The sequence below is a fragment of the Pelodiscus sinensis genome, chromosome 1 (genome assembly GCF_052426305.1).
Source record: "Pelodiscus sinensis isolate ZL-2025 chromosome 1, ASM5242630v1, whole genome shotgun sequence".
In the NCBI taxonomy this organism is placed as follows: Eukaryota; Metazoa; Chordata; order Testudines; family Trionychidae; genus Pelodiscus; species Pelodiscus sinensis.
Window position 1 is genome coordinate 43,519,113 of NC_143052.1, and position 20,607 is coordinate 43,539,719.

Genomic DNA, 20,607 nt, shown 5'->3' on the forward strand with positions numbered 1-20,607 from the left:
TAGCTGGGAAATCAGAAAGGCTATCTCTACCACCTTCTACTGGGTTATGTGTGGCTGTTACTGGAAGGGGTCTTTATGACAGAGAAGCTGGAATAAAAGACTACAGGGAAATGGGAGCTAAGTAGGTAGTTAAGAATTTGAATTTCTAAGATCTAGTCTAATTAATTTCTCAACACAAGTTTCAGCCTAGTTCTTTACCTATCTACATACATTATTACTGGGTTTATTTCAAAGCAATGGAAAGAGTGAAAAGGCCAGGGAGAAATCTGGGTAATAACAATGCTTACACTAAAGGATGTTGTCCAAACAAAACACACTGCATAATTTTAATTGATTAAAACATGCCAAGACAGAAGACAGGTTTAGCTTCTGTGGTTGGTTAACAAGTGGAAGAAATGTTGAACAGAAGATTAAATAACTATATCATATTTTAGGCCTGATGGAATTGGAACAGTCTCAGTTGAAGAGAAAGAAAGGTTTGAGGAGACTAAAAACCGACTTTCTTCCCTTTTAGAAAACCAGATAAGCCACTTCAGGTGAGTGTATAACTCATTCAGACTATAAGAAGCTTCATTCTTTTTTTTAAAACTATGAACAAGACATTGTAAAGATAAATGTCATTACTTTAGGAAAAATTCAAGTCACAGTAAATATAGCATGTTTATATTGGATGTCTTTCTAAAAGATAACATTTAATTTAATAATATGTTTTGTTCACTTACATAGCAGAAGAGACTAATTCCTTCCAATGTGGGAATCAATGGGTGAAATTCTGTGTCCTCTGACTAGTGTTCCCTGTAAGTTGAGCACTTGGGTGGCTAACCAAGAGAGATTCAAATGCTGCCCAGCTAATTAGCGAAGCACCCACAGCCAGCACCATGTGTTTATATTGGTGGTGCACATCTGCATATGTTTTGGTGCACATAACAAAACTTATTCTGCACATTGATGGAAAACATTAGAGGGTACATTGCCTCTGACCTGGATAGCAGACTAGATGACTATAGCAGTGCTTTTGGCCTTGATACCTCTAACTGTAATTCTAGCTCAGGATTATCTGAAAATGTTCATATGAAGAAAAATGAGTATGTTTTGACTGTTGTTAATTGGTATAATCCAGGGGTAGGCAATTTTTTGCTGGGCGCCACTTCAGAAATTTTTGAAGTGGCCCCGAGCTGCATCAGAAGGGGTGGGACCTTAACTGGAAGGGGCAGGGCCAGGATTCTTACCTGCTTCCCCATTCCCAGACCATGATTGGTCTGGGGTGAGGGAGCACCTTTGCTCTTCCGCTCCCCCCCCCCCCCGGGCACCTTTGCCCCGGCAGTGGGAGGAGATTTCAATCGCTCCCCATTCAACCCCCAGGCCAATCAGGGCTTGGAGGCAGGGGAGTGTATGAAGTGTCCTCCATTCCTGCCTGGAGCGCGTGGTGCTCCTTGCAGGGTGGGGTCAGAGTGGAAGAAACTTTGTGTGCTCCTCCCAACCCCAGGTCCTAATTGACCCAGGAGCAAGGGAGCAGCAGGGTCTCTGGGGGCTGGATCAACCTGTTTGGTGGGCTGGATCCAGCCTGCAGAGGCCCTTTTTCCCACCCCTCATATAACCCATCTGCAGACTGAGTGCTCTGATTGCAGCCAACTTAAGTTAAACCTATTTTTTAACCTTTGAGCTAATCAGATCTCATATGCAAATCTCTATTTCCTGATTGGAAATATTTGTGGGGGAATCTCTTTCTTTACAAACCTTTATATGTTTATACATTTTCCTCCATGTCGAGCAAAAACCCTCCTCCCTAGTCCTCAATGAAAAGTTTCTCCATGCTGAGTTTCAAAGTTTTGCCTTTTTTGTTGTTGCCCAGTTCAAAATCTTGATTCAGAATTCAATCACAAAGGAAAGGTATTTCTTCAAGTGATCATCTACAGGGATTCCACTGTTGATCCACATATACCCCATGCAAACAAGACCAGATTCTTTTAGCCTATAGTGTCCACTGAAGCAGGCCTGAGACCTAGATGCCCTAGTATCTCCACTGCAGTTAAGGGCATAAAGAGCAGACCAGGCCCAACCAATCCTCAGTTCTTTTTTACCATTCATGACAGCAAAATGGAATCCCTGATGTCTCTGCCAGGTTCTTTTCACATTGTGCTAGCTAATGTTAGTTATTTGTTAATGTAGGTACCTGTTGACAACACACACATGCATTAAAAAAGAGAGACATTTTCTTATTTTAGTCAGGTTCTGGATTTAAGCTGGAACAGGTGTTCTAGCAGAATGTCTCAAGAGAAAATCTCTGGGACTTAAAACCTGCCTCACACGTGAAGCTTCAGTGGCATTTACTGATATGCACTCTAGGTGCCTAATTTGTTTAGGAGAGGGATATATTCCTAAGTGATGTGCCATGTGTCATTCCTTCTTTCAGTGGATTTAGAAAGCTAGAGAAGGCCACCTGAAATTGTTCCTTCTGGAGTGCTCTATGCAAACTCCTCAGACACCAAAAGGAGGGACCCAGCTGGACCTCTTGCCTCACTTTGGTCCCTCCTTATGAGAGCCCTGGTGAGAACAGGTCTCACCCTGACCTCCCAGGCTTATATAGACTAACAGGTCCCAGTTATCACCCACCATTCCAGTTTGGATTAAGAAAGCACTGGTGATATCCACAGAACCTGCATACTACATCTCTCTTGGTGTGATCCTGCAATCTTTGACACTTCTACACAAGCAACCTCTGAAGAGTGTTCCTTGGTGCCCAGAATGTCAATAACTAATGTATTGATACCCAAGAGATATCCTGTACTGAGTGATTTATCTGTAAACATGGCACTAGTCTCCTCTTCCTGGGAGGTTGTGGGGAGTGATAACTAAGCCATCAGCTATTGAGTTTGTCCAGCAACTAAAAGAAGAATTTCCAATATCAGTTTCATTCTCTGTCATAGGGATCAGCAACCTTTGGCTGATCACATCAGTGTAATCTACTGGTGGGCTGCAAAACATTTTGTTTACATTACCCGTGCACAGGTAAGGCCTCCTGCATCTGTCATTGGCTGCAATTCACCATTCCCAGCCAATGGGAACTGCAGGAAACAGCAGCCAATACATCCCTATTGCCCGCACCACTTCCCTCGGCTTCCAGTGGCCAGAAACAGTAAACCATGGTCATTGGGAGTTGGTGTGGGGGGCAGGGATTCATGCCAGTGGATGCTCAATGTGAACAAAATGCCTCGCAGTATCCCAGGGGATTACTCTGATGAGTCAAATGCTGAAACTTGCCAAATCTTGCTCTATCACAGGGCTACTCAACTTTGGAAGCCCCGGGAGCCACAGTGATACTCACAGCACACTTAAGTTTGGTTGCATATACATGCAAGTATATATGCAAATAGCATTTTTTCACACAATGCCCCGGTGCTCCTGGCACCTCCTCCCGGGGACTATAAATGCGAACACCCTGTACCTGTCTGTTCCAGCCAGCCTGTCTGCTTGCATCTTTCAATGCGCACCCCATCTGGGAAGACACCTCGCCGTTGTGGAGCATGTTCCCAATGGAGGCCACATTCAAAGGATCCCACCCGCGTGCAATGTGTTGAGCCACATGTAAACCCAAACCACACTGCAGGCCACAAACAAATGGGTCACAGCCCACGGGCCATGTATTGAGTAGCCCTGCTCTATCAGCTGAGTGAGCATAGTAGAACCAGGGCGTCTGTGACAGGACAGCCCCTTCTTTGGAAGAGGTATATTCTTTTATCCCTTAGGGGACATAATAGGGACTTATCTCCTACTCACCCATTTTTCACTGATTGATTAGCACAATAAGAGTCAGGAAGCGACTACTCAAGGAAAAGATCTCACAAGAAACAACCTTATAGTTCCCCCGTGTCTGTCATACTCAGATCAGCCCTAGCCCCACTGGACACTCCGTGGACTTCAGGTGTATTCAGGCAAACATACATCATTAGTTCCTTCTAGGTTTAGATTTTCCTCACCAAAGTCTGCTAGTGCAGCCTCCAGTCCTGAAGAAATAGGAAGTGGAAGCCAGTGAGAATCAACATCTACAAAGGGAAGAATAATTTGTCCCAATTGTGATCTCCTCATCCTCTCACAGCAAGACAACAGGTCTCTCAATATCTTCAAGACAACTTCATTAAACATATGGAGAGAGTCTAGATATGTCTAGAAGTAGTGCAGGAAAAGCATCTCAAACTCCTGCATATCTTGCACCTTTCTCTGACTGATAGGCTTCCTGTGTCTATAAATGAGGCACTGTTTACACTTGAGAAATCTTGTGGTGTATACAAGCATTCATTTTAACCACAGTGAAATGAGATGACGAGATATCAAATCCATTTCAGGGTCTTCTGGTAGCTGCTTTCCAAGAGATATTGAAGTAACAGAATGCTTCTAATTCTGTATTAGGGAGAGCACCCCAAAGAAACTGGATTTGTTTGGATGAAAAGTCTATTCATTTGATGGCACATGTGGCTAATTTCCAAGTTCTGACAAATACAATGTTATGAATTAGGGATATAAAAAGTTGTTTAAAAATGTAACCACTAAAAATCCTAGTGGTTATACACTTACACATGCTGTGGGCTCTGCAGTATGAAGCTTAAATAATCCTAACTCCCAGGGAGCCAATGTGTCACCTGTGTGGGGAGGAGGAGGAGACAGGCACACCATAGACAGGTGTTGCTCCAGGTGGCTGGAGGAAGCAGCCCCTGCCTGTAGTAGGCCCCACAGGGTTGGAACAGCCCCTGTCTGGGGCAGGCAAAGAGCTGCTCCAGCCGTAATCAATTCACTGATTAACCATTTGCATCCCTAGTCTCATTTAGTGTGCAAACTATCTCAAGAACTTTCATGGGGTAGCTGAGTTAGTCTGTTACAGAAAAAAAAAACAAAATGGTCTGGTAGCACTTTATAGACTAACAAAACATGTAGATGGTGGTATGACTTTCGTGGGCACAGCCCACTTCTTCAGATGACCGGAGTTATGAGAACATCAAGAACATCAGCTATAGACGAACACTATCATATCGAAGGGACAGTTCATTGTGCACACGTCCTGACAGGCTGCACATACTGTGTAAGGGCATGTAATGAGTTAGCCAGATTAGATCCACCTAGACACATTAGAGCTTGATCCACTAGCGCCTACGCAGCCTCTGCTGCCTATTTGGAGAACGTGCGTGTTCCTGAAATTTATACACAGCTACAAGGAGCTTGTCCTGCACAGTGACAAGCCACTATTCTTAGGTAGAACCTCCAGACTAGTTTTTGCTTAGGGAAGAGCTGTCCTGTAAGCAGTTTAGGTAGGACTCCCATCACTCACTAAGAGCAGACTCTGTGTGGCCACACACTCAAAGAAGAAAGAAGAGTTACTTACCCTATGGTAGATGTGGTTCTTTGAGAGATGATGTTCACCTGGATTCCACCCTTTTGCTCTTCTACAACAGAATTCTACTGGGATTGGGATTGACAATGGAAATGCAGGATGGTTGGTCTTGCATTACCCTGCATGCCTGCAGGTGGAGGAACAAGAGAATATATAGGGCTCAAGTGCAGCCCCAATGAACATTATTGGCCAAATAATCCCATCTCGTTTATGTAGGGCACATGCCTACCAAGAGTGGAATCCATGTGAAGAACATAACTCAAAGAACCACATTTACTGTGGATAAGTAACCATTCTTTTTTTCTTCTACCCCATAACTTAAAAATAGCTGACATTTCTTCAAACTCTCCTAAAACATTCACCTTTTGGTCAAGACAAAGCATGGAAAAATGTAGCTGATTAAGTGAGCATTTGGAAAAGTATTATTGAACAAAAATAGATGGTTGTAATGGAAACTTTTGTAGCCTTAATACTGAAAAATATTAATTACGTCTCTGTATACGTAGATTGTTTTCAGTGTTGACACAGGATTACATTGCATGTTAGAAATGTTACATTATTGACATATAATATGAAGGAAGCAACACTTAAGAACATACTCAGTGGGATCTCTTGATTTGAAATGCTAAATGTAATCCAGGGATCAATAACATTTATTCATAAACTATGTCACCTACAGGTTAATAGGAGTAAACAATAGAAAAGACAATGCATGGATTATGCAAATATACTGAGATGGTTTAAGGAGGTGGAGGCAAATACAACAGCCAAATTTGTATTTTATTTAAAGGTGGATTAAGGCTAAGGATTAAATCTGTTTTGCTAATTTGTTAATGCCCTCAAGAGTTGCTGACAGAACAATACGAAACAAGCAGAATGAAGGAGATAGTATACTGGCACTGTGTCTGCTGAAAAGATTTGTCTGACCTCATTTTCAGGGCTTTATTATAGAATGCCCAAAGTGATTGCTAAAACTCATTGGTCTGAATCCTTTTATTGTTGGTAAAACAATGTTAGAAAATGAAGCAACCATTCTCATTAAATAATAATAATATTAAAAGAAATGTAGTTTCATACAAATAATCCCAACAAAGTAGAAAATCCCTTTTTTTTTTAATTGGGGATATCCTAGCAAAATACAGATTTCATCGATAAGATTAGGAAGAGGGTCTGATGATCTGAATACTGCAGACTTGAAGGAATGGCAGGGTTTTTTTTTTTTTTTCAAATCTATCGAATTAATGGGTTTTTAAAAAATTAGTTAAGCACCAAAAGTGTGGTGAATACTCTGAGACATAAGAAGTTTGTGTCCTGGGGATCTTCTAGTAAAACCCAGTTTATAATGCTTTCATATGTAATATTGTTATAACAAAAGAGGAAAAATTAAAGGAAATGTTCACTCATTTTAGCATTAATAATTTTAAAATGTTAGATATAAAAGATTTTCTTCTGAATGTTAAACTGATATTAAAGGAGGACAGAACAGATAAAATGCTATTTTACAGTTTCTGACTGATGTCTGCTAAAATCAGAAATGAAACCCCTTCTCAACACCATGATTCCTCTAAGAACAAACTCAGAATATATTTGTAAATACCCTTCATAGTTTAATCCCTATGACAAGTGCCTTTACTTTTTGGACTTTCAGAATCTTGGGACTGAGCCAGGAGTTGTTTTGATTTCAAATACTTTTACTCCATATATTAGATAATAAAAAAAAGGTTGAGGTATCTTATAAATATACGATATACGTGTACCTTCTTTTGAAGTAAATTATTGGAATGATACATGCATACTACATGTAAAATAACATTTTTAATTTAAAATTACACTCTTAATGTGATCTTTGGTTTTTGTTTTAAGATACTGTTTCCCTTTTGGACGTCCAGAAGGAGCGTTAAAAGCCACACTTTCATTACTTGAAAGGGTATGTTTTTTAAATTTGTTTTAATGCTGCTGGACTACTTAGACTATGTGTTATATTATAACTGCAACAGTGAGGTTATATGACTTCTGTTTAGATACTGTACTACCGGTTTTGTTTATGCACTGCAATATTTTCCAACCATGACGACAGGAGCCCAATCTAGAACATAATTACAGGAATTTCCCTGAAGTTACTTCAGTGGTCCCCTATTTCTTTATAAATGGTGGTTATTCAGCACAATCTATCAAATGATGGTGCTTGTGATGAATCTTGGTTACATGCTATCTGAAATGTAACTTAAAGAAAACTTCACAAAATTGAAATAAGTATTTAGAGCTAAACTGAAGTCAACTCAAGAAGAAAAGGCAAAGGGCTAGAATTAGCTAAATTGTGAGGGGGAGATAGAAATGAACCCTGGTCTTCAAATCCCCTGCATTGGTCCATAGGAAGGACAAGAAATATTAGCAGCATCCTAGAGAAAGAGGAGCTTTACATTCAGGCAATAGCTCCATAGGAACCTTGTCAGCAGGAGGCTGCTGAAAGAATTAGCTAAAGAAAGCATTGCATGGCCACCCACACAATGCCCTGTCGTGTCTAGCACTGCCCAGCATTTAGGTGACAGCTCTCCCTGTAGCTCCACTCCCAACATGAAACTAGTGCCACTGAAACTCCCTTGGCAGAGTGTCTGCCTTGAAAGCCCTCTGCCAGGGTCTATACCAGTGGTGAGTTTGATTCTATCTGTCCATTTTGTTTTAAAATTAACTTTATATAATATCTTCTTAATTGTTTAGAAATCTGTTATGTGAAAGCAACATTTTGAGTTTGTCTTCCTGTTGTTACAAATGGCCAGGTTTTCAAACCTGACTGCAAAAAATGTGCATAGCTGCACCTGAGGAAGCAGAAAGTAAATTTACATGTGCAAGTGTCAGCTCTGCATGCATACCTGGAACCCTGGGTTTTTTATATTTGCTTTTGGAAACTTTGAAACCTGTCTAGAATACAGGCCTTGATTAAATATCACATCTAGAATAATGTAATCATGTAAAATCAGAACTGAATTTTGGTCACAGCTAACTACAAGCAGCAAAGTACAAATTAGAAAATTTTAAATAGCAAAATTGAGATGCAAGTGAAATATTAAAGCAATTTATTAGCTGTATTGAATTATTAATATAGTATTAAAGATGGGAAGATGTCAGAGTCTCTTACTATTATCTTCGAGGAAGTTATAAATATCAAGATTTACATCCTAAATTCTCCATGACCAATTCACCTAATTTATAATAGTCTTGATTAATCCGTATTGAAATTTTAGTGCTAAAGTGTATATAAGAAAAATCTTTAATTTGTTCAACCGATTAAATTTTTCTAGACATTGGAAAAATAATTAATATTTTTGTGTATTTTACATATTTTATTTATAATTTGAGCCAACATACCAGTAAAGATTGAGTGACATGGAAGACCCTGGCAAAGATTCAGTTGTCCACACCAAAAGAGACAGAAGGCCAAAGATGTGGTTTAACTAGTCCACAGTTTTATTCACTTAAAGTATCTACAGATACCCTGCAATAAATACTGTGCAAGGAGGAAGGGTTGGCTCCCTGCTGATCCAGTCACAGGAGCCACATCCTAGTTTCCTTAAAGGGGAGGAATCAAGAAAAAGAGGGGGTCAGTTCCTAGTGAGGAGATTGTAGGAGACCCAAACCTCCATTACCCAGTTCCCATGAGGGATGCTTTCCTGCAAATCTTTTTCCCGTGTATTTTATCCAGTAACTTTATCCCTTCTATACCCAGCACCTGCACTGATCATCTGCCACATGTTTTATGAATTAAGTTGCAACATTTTAAATAAACTCCCTACCTCACTCTACCTCCCAGACCAGCAGTGGGAAAGGCAAAAAGCCCCAAGCTGTTCCAGCCAGCACAATCTGAATAAAGAGGACCCCTCCACTGCTGCCTGGATTATAAATAGCTCTACCTGTTTTCTGGTCAGGAGAAAGGGAAATGCAGTATTCTGACATGTTTCCTTCTGCTTCTTACCCTTCCTGACCATTCCTGTAAAGCTTCCCCCTTCTTACCACCTGCTGTTAAGGAGCCTGTAGAGGGACAATGCTCTTTTTCTTTCCAGCTAGCCAAACAAAGACTCACTCTCGTAAAGATTGCAGTGCGTATGTTAACTTCAGAGAGGGTGAGGATTTCATCCCCAGCCCATTTTATTCTGGTTACTACATTTTAAATGCTGGAAGACTAGTTGCTGGGGGGGGGGGGGGAAGCTTCAGGGTTTTTTTGAAAGACGCTATATGATCTAGCTTCTCAGTACTCCAAAGATTCAGTGAAAGACTAGTACTTGTGCTGTCTAAACTAGCTAGTACTTTTTCACAAATTAGATCTGCTTAATTTTAATAAGCATATGCAGGAAGAAAATAGTAATGACAAGTCTAAATGCTGTGTTCTTCCTTTTTTTTATTTTTTTCATCTGTCAATTAATGTTATGTTTATAAAAATTTTGGATAAATTTCACTGGCAAAGGCTTAGCATAACACAAATAGGTGCTCCACAAATTTCTCTAACCATGTCTCTAGCTGTGTACCTTAATCTAACCTTCAACTCTTAGGGTATTCCATCAGTCTTGGCTCTTGCTAGAACAGAAACTGACAATCATGCTGACTAGGGCAACATTGTAGGAGTGATCTTATAATGTGCATAAATGAGAACACTAATGAAGCTATCAAATTAATGCAGCATAAATGGAGGTTTGAACTCAAGTCTCCAGAAGCAAATAGGTAGTTTATTAACCAAGTCTTCCAAATACTGAAATGCCTCTTTGAATTCTGCATTTATTAGCAAATCTGAAATAGTCTCTCATGTACATTCAGATTTTTCTCTTGGGCTTTAGGTAATGTGTGTAACCAGTGTGTGAATGTTTATCTCTGGGATAGGTTTTAATGAAAGATATTGCCACACCCATACCAGCAGAAGAGGTGAAGAAAGTGGTTAGAAAATGTCTGGAGAAAGCTGCGTTGATCAATTACACTCGACTTACAGAATATGCCAAAATAGAAGGTTAGTACAGTGATCAACTGCCAAAGTGGCTGTAAAAGCCAGCAATGCCTATTAACTGAATATTCTGTGAGCAGCCTTTTCCCTTTCCTGAACAAACCTGTACCACAGCAAGGGGAAATGTCTCATTAAAATCTCAGCTGGTGAACTATAGAGCTTTTTCCTATTCATTGCTTTAATATGCCTCCTGGGACCCTGCTGTATGAAAGATCCAGACTTCATGTTTAAGTTATCCTTTGTTCTTATTTGATTTTCTTTGAGCCTAAATGTGTGTTCATGGCTTATTTTTAATTTCTCTAAGTATTCCTAATAATTAAATTATTGGCAGTATGTGCTTGCCATATTGGCAATAACAGAGCCATGAGACTTGAACACCAAAGTTATAGAACCCTTATAAATATCTTTCACAAGTAGGTAAATAACAGAGTAATTTTGTTTGTTGTCAGTCAGAAATGGGAAATTTGTGGTGTGTGTGTGTGTGTGTGTGTATATATATATATATATATATATATATATATATATATATATATATATATATATATATAGTGAAATGTAACAGTAAACTGGTGAAATATCAATTATCTTTAAATTATTTATAAACACAGTAAAAGAAGTAAATATTAAATCTCATGATGATCTGGAATTTTTCTTTATTAAACATTTGTGTAAATTTGTGGTAATGAGACTCATCCTAATTGTTTCTAGTCATGGAGTAGTTTATGATGTGCTGTGTTATTGTTCAATATAAAGCTTGTATTACAGTAAGTCATAACATTAGGAAAGTTTATAAAGTAATAAATGCAATACAGTTGTTTTTAGAAAGCATAAGAAAAACCACGTACCAGTTATCCATTGTATAATGACACAGAGTTAACTTCAGGATTAGGAGAAAAGGTATAAAGATCATTTTAAAGAAAATATAGACAGTAGATGAGTTAATTTAGCAGAAGAAAAACCATGACACAATAAGAGTCATATGTTATTACTACAGATGAAAATCTATTTTAATATAGTTTTAGTAACAATCTGGAATTAAGATATCAAAATCCAGTAAAATGGAAAGAGGCCAGTGTTTGTAGAAGTATAATGAATTTTTCTTATTCCGGCTCTGGTCAAACTCACTGACAAACATGAGTTAACCAATCTCAGGAGTGATTAACAAAAAAAAGAGGAAAAAGCTATCTCATCACTATAGCAACCAATATTATATAACAGCAGTAACAACATGAAGCCACCTTAGTAACCAGTTTATCATCATTAATTATGATATCACATTGTGTTAAAGAAAGGATGAATATTAGTTAGTTTTTTGAGAGAGAGAGCCAAGATACCTCTTCTCCCTTAGCTTTGATAATATGCATACTCATAACGGGGACTTCTGCTGTTCAGTAATCTTGAGTTTTTAGCAAACCTGTTAAAATAATAAATATAAAAATTTAAAAAATAGACATCACCAAAGCCTGTAAGAGATTTAGAAACTGACTGATTTTAAGCTGGTTGTAGAAACAATTTATTTACAATTAAAAAAAAAACATTGCACAGGTGTTCTGAATTTTATTCTGGAAAAGTGTGGGAATATAATTCTCCTAAAGATACATTCTACAGTTTCAAGCACACATATAGTTCCCACTGACATGAGCCGGAATTCCATGTGAGCATCCAAGGGGGAAATTTGGCCCATTGTATATTTTGACTTAAGTGAATTTGTTTGTTTAAATCTGTCAGGGATGGTACTTGGTCCTGCAGTGAGGGCAGGGGACTGGACTCGATGACCTCTCAAGGTCCCTTCCAGTTCTGTGAGATGGTATATCTCCATATATTATTTGTGGTTTATTGCCCCCATCTGATGTTAACTTGTTCTAAATGCAAGGTCTGTAATGGAAAACCCCAGTTATAGAAATCCATTTTTAAAATGGTCTTATATGTACACAAATATGTAACATCAAGACGGCAATTTTTTTTAAAGAACAAGAGAGAGTACAACTTCATGATAGCAATATTTTATGCACAACAATATTTTATACACAAATACAGTTCAACTTTCAGTTTTAGACCTGTATCTTTCTTGTCCAACAATGAAGTCATTACGGCTATGTCTACACAGCAGCGTTATTTCAGAATAATACCAGTTATTCTGAAATAACGAAGTCCACATCTATACTACAAGCAGCTATTTTGACATAATGTCGAAATAAAGTTGGGCTGGAGGACTTCATGCTCTGACTCCTGTACCCTCATTGTATGAGAAGAAAGGGAAGTTGAAGGAAGAGTGCCCTTTCTTAGACTTCCTGATGTGTAGACAGAATAAACTATTTCGTCTTAAACTATGTCAATTGCATAGCTTAAGTTGCGTAGCTTATTTCGGCTTTAGTCCTGCTGTGTAGACGTGCCCTACATGTTCTAACTCTCTGTTGGTACCAAAACCTATTTGGTAAATACCTTGTCCAATAGCTTGAGTTTTGTCCCTTCAGATTAATAGCAATTCTGATCTGTCTTCATGAACTGAAATGTAGTTCTGGCTCCCCACAATAATTAGTATTGCTATTTTTATTACTTCCTTACTCCCTGTATTAGACAGTGGTAAGCACCTAAGCATTGTGTAAACTGTATCACATTCATGACATCCCCAAATGTGATTTTGGGCTTGGCACTGATGTCTAATGAACTGATATTTCTATAGTCATAAAACCAGCTTCAGTTAGTCATGCATGCTCTCATGGTTATATTGGCTGAAGTCAATTACAATGAAATACAGAATAAAGCTACAAAGATGATTATCAATAGTAACATATAGTATTCTTATTTTGTATTTTACTATTTTTTCTGTCACCTATTTCCCGAGTACAATATGGGATGGATATTTAGACTCTGTCATTAGGCATAAACTAGAAAAAGAACTGTTTCTAAAATGTAATCAGATGAGAGTAACAAATCAACAAACACACATGCATTCTACCCTCAATGAAAAAAGTCAGGTGATCTATGAAAACTCAAACAGGACACTCTGAGGTTAGAAAAAATAGATGTTACATCAGAATTTGGAATGGAAATGTACTATACATTTAAATACATGCTGAAAATAGAAAATACGCCATTATCAACAAAATTTCAACATGAGTTCAGATTATTTTAATCCTCTTTCATTTCCCAATTTTTCTACCTCCTTTCCCCACATATCTCTTCATTACCAAAGAAGGAAGTCTGTTCAAAATAGCATTATTAATGTTTTATCTATGTTTGAACGAATAGCATGTGATACTTTTTTTGAATTGTTAAATGATACTGAATTTTAATACAAAGTTTTTAGTGCCGGATTTTAAAAAAACTAATTTGTGGTTGTCTGGTTTTTATTTGTAGAGCAACAAGTGTAGTATTCAGTATGCATATAGAAAAGTCAGTCAATTTTCTATAGATGAATACTAAAATGCCTAATTTAATATTTGTTCGGTTTGATACAATTTAGCATTGTATGTTTCTCTGATGGTGTCTTACATTTTTTTTTCTTATGCTTTAGCAACAGCAGAGAAGGATTCAGGTGATTACTGTTTATGTACATGCATGATGGTACCATTGCTTTCAGTGTGTTATATTTAAATTTAGTTTATTAGATTATTTAAACAATTGAAGAATTTTGACCACAACACAAAAGTATATTACAATTAAAGTTGTGCTTGGACGATAGTCCATGCATTGTGTGCATATAGTAAAACACGTGTTTGATTTTTTATTAACATTCTAGATAATTGTGAAATTCTGTAATTCGTGGAGTTTGATACAGTTTTGAGGACAACATTCTTCAAACATTTTGTAATTGAGTAATATACACAGAGGAATTCCTTAATAGCTTCTTTCAGTCTAAATTTGTGTCTAAATTTTTAATTAAAGGGACATTGTCAAATTACTTGAAACCAAAATTTTAGGTTTCCTTAGTATACGTTTTTATGAAATATAATAGGCTTAATCCTGAATTTGGCCATATGTCTCTACTCAGCTCTCTCACCATTGAAATTAATAGATGGCCTGAGTAAGGACCTTAATGTTTTGCCCTATGAAAACAATTTCACTCACAATAAAACTTTAAAAAATAGGGGAAAAGATTTGCGGTGAAAATGGTTATTCTCTTCCATTGTTTGTGGTTGAAATATTAGAAGAATCACAATATGAAACTTATTAAAAACAGCAGTGAAATTGATTAGCTTATTTTAATTGGTCCAGATGAACTCTCTATATTCTGGTGTTTTCTGCAATGTCTGTCCATTACCATCCCAATGGGTGTCCCATGAACTCCAGTTTGTTTGTTTATTGGGAGGGATGGTGTGCTTGCACACCCATACACACTGCATGCCCTAAAAATGGTCAGATTGGATTAGTTTAATCTCCTTTCAAAACTAGTTCCCCAGTCAAATGCTCTCAGTTAAGAACACCATATTTCAGTCTCGCATTTTATTCAGATCTTTGTAAACTGCAGTATTAAAGAGGAGAGCAGCTGTCTTGAGAGGTCACGGATGGAGATGTGGTTCCTGGTAGACCTGGGTCCTGACCTATTGATGGCTTTTAAAATCAGGTCCAGGAACTTGAACTAGAAACAGAAACCTTGTTGAGACACTCTCCTATTGGGAATGGAAAAAGACCATTATTATTTTCTAAATAAAGTGGTAGAATAGAAATGTTTGTTAAATCTTCACTGTTCATGCCTAATCTAAAATTGAGGCTCAGCACATGTCTGGCTAAGAGTATGGTGCTACCAACTCTTGCAGTTATATAATGAATCTTGTGAATTCTGCATTTTTTCTTAAAGATACAGCTCTTGAATCTAGGCAGTTTTGTTCTAATCCCAGTTTTCATTTTTTTTAAAAATCTGCTTATGGCTACAGAGAAAAGCTGAAAATACAAACTGTAAAGGCTCAAGCAAAGCCACCAAAAGGGAAATAAAGAGAACCCAAAATGTGTATTTCAAAAAAATAAAAAATGGTAAGGTGAACTCATGACTTTTGGGGGGCCTCACCAATGGTGTTTTGGATACTCTTAGAGCTTGTCTCCACTACATGGTAGACTGATGCTGCAGTAATCAATCCACAAGCCATCCATTTATCACATCTTTTTAGATGTGATAAATAGATTTTTGATGCTTTCCTGTCCACTCTAGTACTTGACCAGGATGAGAAGAGTAGCTGGAGTTGACAGGAGAGTAGCCCCTGCTAACCTTGCTCCACAGAAGTAGCCATGATAAGTACGTCGACTTCAATTACGCCATTTATGTAGCTGAAGTCACATAGATTAGATCGACAGCAAGGATTGGTGTAGACAAGGCCTAAGGATTGGCAATATTGGGTGTGGGTTTCCCTTTGAGAAACACATGGATATCACAAGGGAGGTTTAGGTTGGACATTAGGAAAAATTTCCTAACTGTCAGGGTGGTTAAACACTGGAATAAGTTGCCTAAGAAGGTTGTGGAATCTCCATCTCTGGAGATATTTAAGAGTAAGTTAAATAGAAATCTATCAGAAATGGTCTAAATGGTACTTAGTCCTGCCATGAGGGCAGGGGACTGGACTCAACCTCTCAAGGTGCCTTCCAGTTCTAGTGTTCTATGATTCTATGAAGCACCAAAGAACAGATTCTATTGTAATCATAGTTCTGTTTATGTGGACACTGATTTCCCCAGGTGTGATGAATCTTGGAGATTCTGGCAGCATGCTAGGTAGTGGGTCTGTCTGTTCCTCTAGGAACTCAGCACTCTTCCTCTGGACTGTAGCTCTTAAGGGTACGTCTAAACTACAGGCTTTGTCGACAGATACTGTCGACAAAGCTTCTGTTCACAAAGAGCGTCTAGACTACATCCAGTTCTGTTGACAAAGCAAGCCGCTCTGTCAACATAGAAGGTAGATGCAAAGGACAGTGTAGATGCAATAATGCCTTCTGTCGACAGAACTCTGTCAACAAAAGGCATTATTCCTCGTAGAATGAGGTTTACCACTGTCGACAAAATGTGGACAGAACTCAGCAGTTATGTCGACAGAACTCGATGGTAGTGTAGACGCAGGTATAGTTTTAAAACCCTGTAGTCTAGACACACCCTAAGGGTGTGTCTAGACTACTGAGTTTTGTCGACAAAAGTGGACTTTTGTCGACAAAACTATACCTGCGTCTACACTACCGCTGAGTTCTGTCAACATAACGTCGACAGAACTCAGCAGTTTTGTCGACACTGGTAAACCTCATTTTACGAGGCATAACACCTTCTGTCGACAGAGTTCTGTCGACAGAAGGTGTTATTGCCTGTAGGGTTGCGTCTAGACTACAGGGTTTTGTCGACAAAGCAGCTTGCTTTGTCGACGGAACTGAATGTGTCTAGACGCTCTGTGTCGACAGAAGTTTTGTGGACAGTATCTGTCGACAAAACTTCCGTCGACAAAACCCTGTAGTCTAGACATACCCTAAGTGTCTTAGGTTTCTTAGCCTTGCAGATATCACATGGAGGCAGTCAACAAATTTTGTTTCTGAAGTAGTGCATCTTCTGCATCTGAATGTGAAGGGAAACAGGACTGCATTTTGCCTCTCTTTTGTCTTTTATTATGTCTACACTGGTGCACATATTCAAGTACTAGACTATATACATGCTTGTGCGTTCTTCCTGAAGTCATTCCAAGTGTCCACATTCTGCTGTGCTGCACATGGATATAATGCTGTGTACAACTGTATACTTGTGTCCATACTGCTGCTGCTGTTACATGTCTCAAAAGACCAGTCATGGGTGGTCATGCCTAATAGTCAGAGTGGGAGTTATCCTAATGGTCGGAGTCTGATTGATTGACAGTGCCATGGATAGAGACAGAGTTGAAGTTGAGGGTCAGACCCAGATTACCTGGAGTCAGGGAAGGGAGAAGCAGGGCTGGTCATGAGATAGGAGTAAGGCTAGGATAAGGCTGGTACAGGGCATGAACTAGACTAAAATGAGGCTGGGGGCAGTACAGGAGCAAGGCAGGAGCACAGCTTGGAGTGAGCTGAGCACAGGGAGGCAGTGAGCGAGCAGTTGCTAATCCTTTACAGCTATTGGACTTAAGAGCAAGTCACCTGACTGCCTTAGCCAAACAGGTAGCCCAGCAGTTCTCATTGGTTGTCTGATGGCTAGAGAAGTGCAGCTGCAGTTCCTCATTCCTGACAACATGAAAACAGCACTACCATTTTGGGAAATATTCTAATTTAGTGTGTCACAGGGAGACACTCTAGGAACTGTTTTACTGCGTGTTACTGGTATTATCCCCAGCTTTTACACATTTCTGGTGGCAGTTCATGATCATGTTGCCTCTCCTTGTTATTCCTTGTAACATTGGGTGGGAGATGTGCAGCAATGGGATGATGATTTGGTTCTGCTCCTCTGTATTGTGGGAGAAATAGTTATGCAATGGAGGAGCCACTTGGTGAACTACTGGATGGAATTTGAGCAGAACTTTCTGGCAAGTTGAAAGATGGCTGACCTTGAGCATCAATGACAGTTCATTCAGCTCACATAGTGAATGCTGGTATTGCCATACTGTGCTCTTGGATGGAGTCTCACTTCTGATTCAAGGGAAGCAGCTGTGTGTGTGCTGGAGTCACTTTGTTTTGGAAAATTGGGATGACCAGCTGTGGTTTTCAAACTCAACAGTTATTCCCTGCAACAATGGGCAGAAGATGCGCATCAATGGGATTTGGTCCTGCTCCTCCTCTTGTATTGTGGGACAAATAGTGTCTGTGAAAGAGAAGTGTTGGATGAGTGGTCTGTTTGAGCAGTGAGCTGATTTTCTGTGTGCATGTGTGCCTTTTAGTGTCTCTATTACATATATGTACAGTGCCTAGCACAATAGAACTTTGATTCTTGGAGCCTTGAAGCACTGCTGCAACATCAACTATATTGGCAACCGTGTGGGGGGTTGCCTTGGTGATTTTCCCAGGATGAGGTCACTTGCCATTTGAGAGGAAGATTCAGATGGTGATGGAAAAGCTGTGTGAAGAGGTCTGTGTCTGCGGCTCCCTCTTGATGCAAATGATGGTGTGAGAAAAACAGCTGCTATGAAGTGGGCTTTCCAGTTCTTCTTTCCCTTGGGGAACAGAAACATCATATGGTATATGGTGAAAATTCAATTCGATTTTAAAAATCTTTATTTTTATAATGTACATTCCAGTTCTACATCTCCATTGTGCCCAAAATTCTCATTGGCTTCTGTGGAAATTTTGGGTTGCCAGGAAATGCAAAGTTTCTCAAAGTTGTTACAAACAAGTAAGGGTGTGTGAGTGTACAAATTGTGTATGATATGTATATACTATATAATAATTATATATTATAACATAATGTGCATGAGTGTGCACCTACAGAAAGATTTCCTTATCTGTTTGTAATAGCAACTGTATACACACACAATTACTGACAAACTGATTTCCAAAATTTTAAGAGAGGAACATAGAAAAATAGTACATATAATTAAAAGAACTGAGCAGCCTGAAGCCCAATAGCAGTGGTGACAAGTTATGCATAGTAGTAATATAATTAGAGTGCATGCTTAGAGTGAATCCTTATGCCTTTGTTTTACTCCTCACTGCTGTATACCTTTATGGTGTATGTTGTTTGTTTTAAGCCCATCTTTTCTTGTGTGCCACAGTCTTGCTGCTTTTACTTCTCATTCCTGCAAACCACTGATATGAGCAATGTAAATTGATGAAACACAGTGAATGGCGAATACTACAGGAATTGACTGAACTTGTGAAGTGTATTTATTTCTCATTTATCTTTATTATCTTTGTGTTTATCACTCAGAGTTTTTTGCACACTTTATAATTAATCTATTATCATCCATCTAAATATTGAAGTATAGTGAATCTGTTGTTTGGATGCACTGGAAAATGAATATGTATAAAGCCCATTGCTCACAGTGAGAAAGAGGTGATGCACAATGCTAGTAAGATTAATAGATTATTTTTCTGATATACTTATAATTTAAATGCATAATTAAACTGATTTTTATCAAAAGCATAGCTGTAAATAAATCAGATAATACACAGGAATGGGTAAAATGACAATAAATACATTGTGATTTTTAAAAAAAGCTTTTTGGATACTTTTATCCAATGAAAATTACAAAAGGTACTGAAAAGGATGCAAATACTAATGCATCTTGCATATCTTATTTTTAGATAGACTAACAGGGCCTGTTCCTGTTGTAGTCAATGACAAAACTGCTGTTCACTTCAATGAAACCATTACATGGTGCATAATATATATTGAATTTATCCATACCATTGTATCTGACATTGTAGCTGAAGACAAGGGAAGACTATTTCTTGGTGATTAACACTGACCTCTTAACTTATGCAATAGATTTTGTATATAGGATCTTGAAATGAAAAGGTGTCCTGAATAAAAGGTATATAGAGGTGAACGTGCAAATATTTTGTCTTGCAGGAATCTTTTCTCAGCAGTGTGGTTGCCAGGTTCCCAGGTCTAACCCCCAGTGCTCTCATTTTCACAATGTCTCCATTGAACTAGATTCAAAGTGCTTTCCCAGAAGACAGTAGTTAGGTTTTTGTTTTTTGTTTTGTTTTGTGTTGTTTTTAATGGAAGATGTGTTATAAGCTGCATTTATATAGACGGATTTGTTTGCTGTCTGGGCATCATTTTGCTTAGCCAATCCTCTGTTGTTGGATTATTATAATACAGAAAACCTTGTTTGAATAAAAATGAACATTTACAATAACAAATACACAAGGTGACTTAACCTTATGCCATTCTTTGCAGCATGAACTGCTGTAAATCTTTTAGCTGTAGCTATGCTGTCCAGGCAGTTCAATTGCCATATTACAGAGACAATAGCAGCAGCGTCTCTGTTAAAATTTTCTAATATTTCCCATTATTTCTTTTTCTTCCAACTATTTTTAAGAACTCTAATGCCTCCATGGTTTGCAGCAAAGACATGACATTTTGTGGAGGAATGATCCTGAGATCAAACACAGACCTTTTTGGCTTCCCTATGAAGATGTCATGTTTATGCAAAAGCCACTTTAATACTGGCATGCCCCAGCTTTTGTGTACTTGACATTTTGCAACATTAAAAACATTCTTCTAGTGTAGCTTTTTTGTGTGTAAATGTATATTTCTGGGATAATTTTATTAAGTCATGTTAATAACCTGTAATATTTGGTGTAAACTTGATATCCATTCTCTATGTAATAAAACACACATCTTAAGCTTATCAATGTC

General features: G+C 38.3%; 1 protein-coding gene across 4 annotated transcripts in view; it reads left to right on the forward strand.

Annotated features, from left to right (window-relative positions):
• CADPS2 (calcium dependent secretion activator 2) overlaps window positions 1-20,607 on the forward strand; it is a 506,811-nt gene that overhangs the window by 370,512 nt on the left and 115,692 nt on the right. For all 4 annotated transcript variants that reach the window (XM_075928806.2, XM_075928789.2, XM_075928797.2 and 1 more), the window contains exons 14-16: window positions 435-536; window positions 7,247-7,310; window positions 10,253-10,376. In XM_075928806.2, coding sequence (XP_075784921.1) covers window positions 435-536; window positions 7,247-7,310; window positions 10,253-10,376 — 290 coding nt within the window. The remainder of the gene's footprint in view (window positions 1-434; window positions 537-7,246; window positions 7,311-10,252; window positions 10,377-20,607) is intronic.